Source organism: Phytophthora infestans, genomic scaffold (genome assembly GCF_000142945.1).
Source record: "Phytophthora infestans T30-4 supercont1.142 genomic scaffold, whole genome shotgun sequence".
NCBI lineage: Eukaryota > Oomycota > Peronosporomycetes > Peronosporales > Peronosporaceae > Phytophthora > Phytophthora infestans.
This window is the reverse complement of record NW_003303617.1, coordinates 179,476-185,332: the sequence shown is the minus strand read 5'-3', so window position 1 is coordinate 185,332 and position 5,857 is coordinate 179,476. Positions and strand designations below refer to the sequence as shown.

Here is a 5,857-nt window from a genome sequence, read left to right as displayed (position 1 = left end):
GCTGCTGTTCGGGATCTGCATTAAAAGCACAAGACACGTCTGTGGTCATCGACCTGCTACTCTTATCGATCGTGGACTACTGCTGGGAAATGCCCGTAGTCTCTAATGAAGCTTTAATCCAGACTCTTACCGCTTTTCTTAGCCTCATTCCGCCACATTATCGCGGGAATGAGGGTGCTTTGTATCGGTTTGGCTGTGTTTTAAAACACAACTATGAGAGAAAGAGTTGCGCGCGCGAGAGCCTGTCAGCACACAATTGAAGCTGTGTGCGAGACGAAACGATACAAAACGAATAAAACCAGGCGAAGCTGAACGAATTCCTGACCAGCAACACTCGGTTTTGTCCCGAACTCGATGCAAAAAGGCTAATGAGGGGGGGGGGGGGCTATAAGTCAACTTATGGGCGCAACCACTCCTACTTGCAAACACTCCTGCAAATATCTGACCCAGTCGCTGTAACGGTTGTCAGGCAAATTACCAACCAACGAGCAGTTTGATGGCTGAAAAAAGATTCTAGACTGCTGAGCCAGAGCGGGACATTTACATTTCTCAGCGATTTATTTTGTGGCATCAGATGAAGTGGACACCCCGAGTCATCACAGCAGGAATCCTGCTGCAGGATCCTTAACACGAGCTCTCTAAGAGCCCTACAAAGCGCAGCCATCCTACAAAACTCGCTTGAACAGGTTGAAACCCATTTGCGGACGTGAATGAATGCAAGAAAAAAAACAATTTACGAAAAGCAAACAGTTGGTGCTGATTAAACAAAACAGCCCGTTCACGGATCTGCATCCAAAAACGCTTATTGTGCTTTACCAGAAAATTGGTGTTCTATAGCGCTCTAATTTTCTAGAATGATCTATTGTGGCATCTTTAAATTTTTGTTTTGAGATTTAAACCACAATATCTGACCAAGTGATACGGCCACACAGTACTTCGTCTAGCGCGTCTACATAGTGATACTAATGAGTAAACATAGCACCCATTTCTAATATAATGCCTGTCCCGTGCGAATCTTGCACGGCAATCCCCAACATTATGTGCCGGAATTATTTTTCCATATTAAAGTCTCAGAACTTACAAATCAGAGAGCGTTTATACGTTTGTCAGGATTGCTCTCTGGATTTTTTACAGGTATCCAGAGAGAATCAGATTACGGTTATAATATATACCCTTTCGTAATAAATAGCTATTTTAAGTGTTTTAGAAGTAATCCCGACGATTGAATACACCATGTACCAGAACATGTTGTGTAATAGATACCCTCATTTAATTTTATATATCTGTGCATTTGAGTCATCCATCAGCAAATTTGGCGTAAAAATCTTGGCGATTTTACCAGTACAGAATGATCCTCGTCTCGCAAAGAAAGCGCTTTTAAGAAAATATCGCACACATTTTGTCGTAGTAAAAGCTTAAGTGTGCACATTTTGAAAGGAGTGAGAAATTTGTTTAAAAAACACACTTTGTTCTAATAAAAATGATTTTCCCAATTTCCGAAGTTCCGGGATTGGTTGAAAAGCTGCATATCTGGCAAATCATGGCCAGCTGGAATAGCGTGGCTGAGGAACTATTGCGCACGACTTCCAGCCTCGACGCCGACGTGCGTTTCCGCTCACTAGTGCTGCAGCAACAATGCAATAATCTCCAGGCTATTTACGAGAACATTTATGACCTCGAAACGTCGCTCGTCGAGAAGACAACTGCGCAGCAAGAGGAGACACTGGAAGTGGAACGGTCGATCCAGGACGCCATCCGACGCGCGCGTCAAGTCCGAGCGGAACTCGTGCCGAAAGGCGACACCGGTGATAGTTGTAGTGATGAAGAGCATACCGAATCGCTGGATGCCGATGATAAGAAGCTGCAGAACATTATGGCCGTTGCGAAAGCGACGCGAACGACCCGGAGTTCTGAGAGGTTAGAACGTAAGCTGGAGCCCCTGCCCAAAGCTCGACTGGTGTACCCACGCAAATTAAAGGCGCTGGAAACACAGTTGCAGGAGTTGCAATTGAAGGAAAAAGAGGCCTCAAGTCGCTATGCGTTTTGCTGTAAGATGAGTGAGTATGTGTCTTTGAGCTCTCAAAGAAGGCAGCTCATTCAACAGCAACAGCAGAAATTCGAGTCAGGTGGCAGAATGGACGTACCTGTTTCTCGAATTCAGGCATCATTCCCCAAGCAGGTAGCGAGACTACGACAGGGGTATCAAAGGTTGACGGACTTTGTGCTCAAGAAGATTGAGGTCGGCTCGCCCCACTTTCGACACGTGGCTGAAGCACCGACATTTTCGTCGGTGTTTCCGATCTACCACCGCTTGAAGCAGGTAGGGTCATGGATCCCTACAATAAACCCCTACAGTGTTGTAATCTAACGGTTATATGATGCGCTTCCAGGCGAAAATGCTGTTGCGGCTGCTAAATAGTGAGGCCAGAGCATTGCTAGAGCGATTGCCCGCTTCTCCACCGAAGCTCTCGACTGCTACAGTAGCTCACCGAGAAGCAATGCTTTCAAGGATACGCAGGAAGATTTCGCTGCCAGAAGATGAAGCGCTACAAGCAGCAGCCAAGAAGCCTCAGTCAAAACTCCATGCAGACCAAGAGCTCCTAGAGAAGCTGCAGCTCGCATGGGCTGCGCGCGTATCGTCAGGATCAGCAACCGACAAAATTGAAGGCATCCACTCCAACGACATATACTCGACTAGCGTGCGGGAGGTTGTCCTGACAGAGCTGTCGAACGTTGTGCTGTGGTCGTTCAAAACCTGTTTCGCCGATACAGCTGAGCAGCCAGATGCGTCGCAAGTGGAAGCTGTTATGCGCCTCGTTCGGCTTGTCGACTCGGTAGCGCTCTCGCAGGGACGAGCATACCGCAGCGTCGTCACCCCGCGTTTACCAGCGTAAGCGGATCTACACGGTGTTTTGGATGATATTGGCTTCCCTGGAGAGAGAATCCACTTAAGTACGTAAAACGACCACTTAAGTACGATCTGAGAAATTTGTATTCGAGTGACTCACTGAACAGGACCAAAATGGTCGGAATTCACAATGCCGACGTCATGACTATAAATCCACTTACAAAAAACAAGTAAAACATTTTGGTACGAGGCAAGGCATTCCCCAATTGCGAGCGTCTCACAGACTAGTCAGACGCCAGGACTCTGTTGCTAGTCGCAGGATGCAGCGCAGGCCTCCGATGAACAAGAAGCGAAGTCTGGAGGATCTACAGCGCGCTTTGCGGGAGGAGGCGGAGTGGAAGGACTCGAATCGTTTTGCGCAGTTTGTGGCCAACGTTGTAGGCGGTATTATCGTGGTATTAGGTCTGGGCAGCTACCTGGTCGATGCGCTGTTTGCACGGCTTGCCGATGCTCCCGCACATCTTGACGAGCATTTGCATTATTGCCGGAACGTGGTGGTGGAGCTGCTGAACGAGGCGCTTGTGGAGTTCTGGACGGTGGTAAATAGCCTTCGACACCTCAAACGCGAGGATTTATCAGACCCGCAGGTTGTGGCGCGGCCCTTGGCAGTCGTTGCTGTTATTGCGACTATCGTCTTACTAGTACGCAAATATAAATGGGTCGGCTGGTTCTGCGGCTTGCAAGTGGTGATCATCTTGCAGTGGATCGTGGCGCTGTATCAGATGGCGCGTATCGTGCTCTCTTTGTCGCTGTATGTCACCGTGAAGGTGATCAAGCAGATCCTCTTTATTGTGAAAAGTGTATATGTTGGGCTCTTCGGCGTACGTGATAAGCAGGCCGAAAGACTTCGTCGACTCATGAAAACCACCAAAAGCTACCGCGAATGGAAGCAGATGGCGCAATATCTCGACGTGCTGGAAGGGAAGGACAACTGGAAGACTACGATTCATGCTCAAGACACAGAGCACTGCGATTTTGTACAGATGCGTCACAACGTAGAGACGCTGACTCGAGCTCTTGACGGGGGTGAGAACATCAATGTGGACGAACTCCGGTATATCGTGGCTTCGGTAGTTATGCGTGACGAATTGGGCGTAGACTCACCAAGTCTCCATTTGGAATGCAACTCCGGGACGAAGACGGCAATTACCAAGTATAACGCACTGGTGATTCGCGCTTTGGACACACTGGCTGGGATGAGTGATGAAAAGTTTCCTCACGCAGAGAAAGTCCGCTTCTTTAGGCGAATGAAACAGTCTTTTGGCTCGACGGCACTGTGTTTGAGCGGTGGCGGGTCCATCGCCATGTACCACATGGGCGTCATACGTGCTCTTCTGGATGCGAATGTGCTACCGAATGTCATTTCAGGGTCCTCCGGTGGCTCTATTACGGCAGCTTTTACTGCGTGCAGGACGAACGAAGAATTGCTGAATAATGTCCTGGTCAGCGACATTTCGACACGTTATTTCTCGCTGGGTATTCGCTGGTTTCCGCCGCTTTTGGAGCAACTTGCGCACTGCGTAAAGACGGGCTTTCTCGTGGCCTCATCGGACTTCGAGCGCACTACGGAGCACTACTACAGTGAGCCTATGAATGCCGAGGACAAAACTATGTATTATACGTTCCAAGACGCCTTCTTGAAGACTGGTCGTCATGTATGTATCACCGTGTCAGCGTCCGATATTACGGGCCACAAAGGGCCAAAAAAGCTCTTGTTGAGTCATATTAACACTCCGCACGTGCTCCTATGGAGCGCTGTCGCTGTGTCCTGCTCGCTTCCTGGCATTATGAAGGGAAAACAGCTTATGGCGAAAGATTTCCAGGGCAATATCGTTCCGTACGCGGCCCTGAATAAAGAGTGGGTGGATGGCAGCATTCAACACGATTTGCCCATGGAAACAATGGCTAGTGGCTTCGACGTGACCAATTTTATCGTTTCACAAGTGAATCCTCACGTGGTACCCTTCGTCAGTGACGAAATCGACAAACCAAGCAACACTAAGAGCATTTTCTACAAGCTCGAGAGTGTAATTGCAGGGGACGTGCGCCACCGACTGAAAATGCTCGCATTCCTGGGTCTCTTCCCAAAGATCTACGGTCATCAGTTTAGCTCGTACTTCAAGCAAAACTTTTCAGGAAATGTGATGATCATCCCCGACTTTCGCTTCCTGGAATCCATCGGCATCAAGGCCATTTTAAACCCAACTGTGCAAGATATGACACATTACATCGAAGGCGGCCAGCGTGCAGTGTGGCCTAAATTGGCGTACATTCGTCACCTTTGTAGTATCGAGAAGTGTCTCGATCACCATCTCGAGCAAATGCTTGGTGCCTCTGCCTACTCATACAAGAACTGGCTGCATCCGAGTGCCTCTGGGGATACAGAAGTCGCGAAGAAGTCGACAAAGACTGACTAGACCTAGTATGTACTAGTAAAACGTGATTCATAAAGCTGTAGACACTACTGTGAGCTATTATTCGTTCCGGTTACCGGATTACTGCCACGAGTAGAAACCCATAAGCAATATCCAGGACACAATCCGTGACACGTGACTGGAGAGCAAACAGATAATACTTCGAAGTATGTCGTAATCGAGTTAGTGATCGTGTTTACTACAGGAACTCGAGTTGTGCCTCGTTACACTCGTTGGTCTCACTTTCCTTTTGACGTTGCAGCTACATCCAGCTCAAACACACTATCACAATGTGTGTCCTTCTTCTCATTCCAGTGGTGCGCTGCCTTTGTCGTCGTCGTAACAAAAGCCAGGAGGACATGGACGGCGACAACTACGAACTTGGTCGTGACGGACGTGAAGCTATTACTACTACACGAGCTGCCTCGCCTCGTATCCAAGTCCAGTCAGCCCAACCAGCACAAGAACCAAGCATTTCGAGAGCAGTACGAAGTGCTACGTAAAAACACACACAAGAAAGGAAGATGTCATTCGT

General features: G+C 48.4%; 2 protein-coding genes across 2 annotated transcripts; both read left to right on the top strand.

Annotated features, from left to right (window-relative positions):
* Positions 1 to 1,540: 1,540 nt before the first annotated feature.
* PITG_19791 (uncharacterized protein) lies at positions 1,541 to 2,894 on the top strand (the record flags this gene model as incomplete). The annotated part of the gene is made up of 3 exons (XM_002895660.1): positions 1,541 to 2,320; positions 2,391 to 2,633; positions 2,709 to 2,894. The coding sequence occupies 3 exons, from the start codon at positions 1,541 to 1,543 to the stop codon at positions 2,892 to 2,894; spliced, it is 1,209 nt and encodes a 402-aa protein (XP_002895706.1).
* A 227-nt stretch (positions 2,895 to 3,121) lies between these two features.
* On the top strand, positions 3,122 to 5,325 carry PITG_19790 (patatin-like phospholipase, putative; the record flags this gene model as incomplete). Its single annotated transcript, XM_002895659.1, has 1 exon — positions 3,122 to 5,325. One exon carries the CDS (start codon positions 3,169 to 3,171, stop codon positions 5,323 to 5,325), a length of 2,157 nt encoding a protein of 718 aa, XP_002895705.1.
* Positions 5,326 to 5,857: the final 532 nt, after the last annotated feature.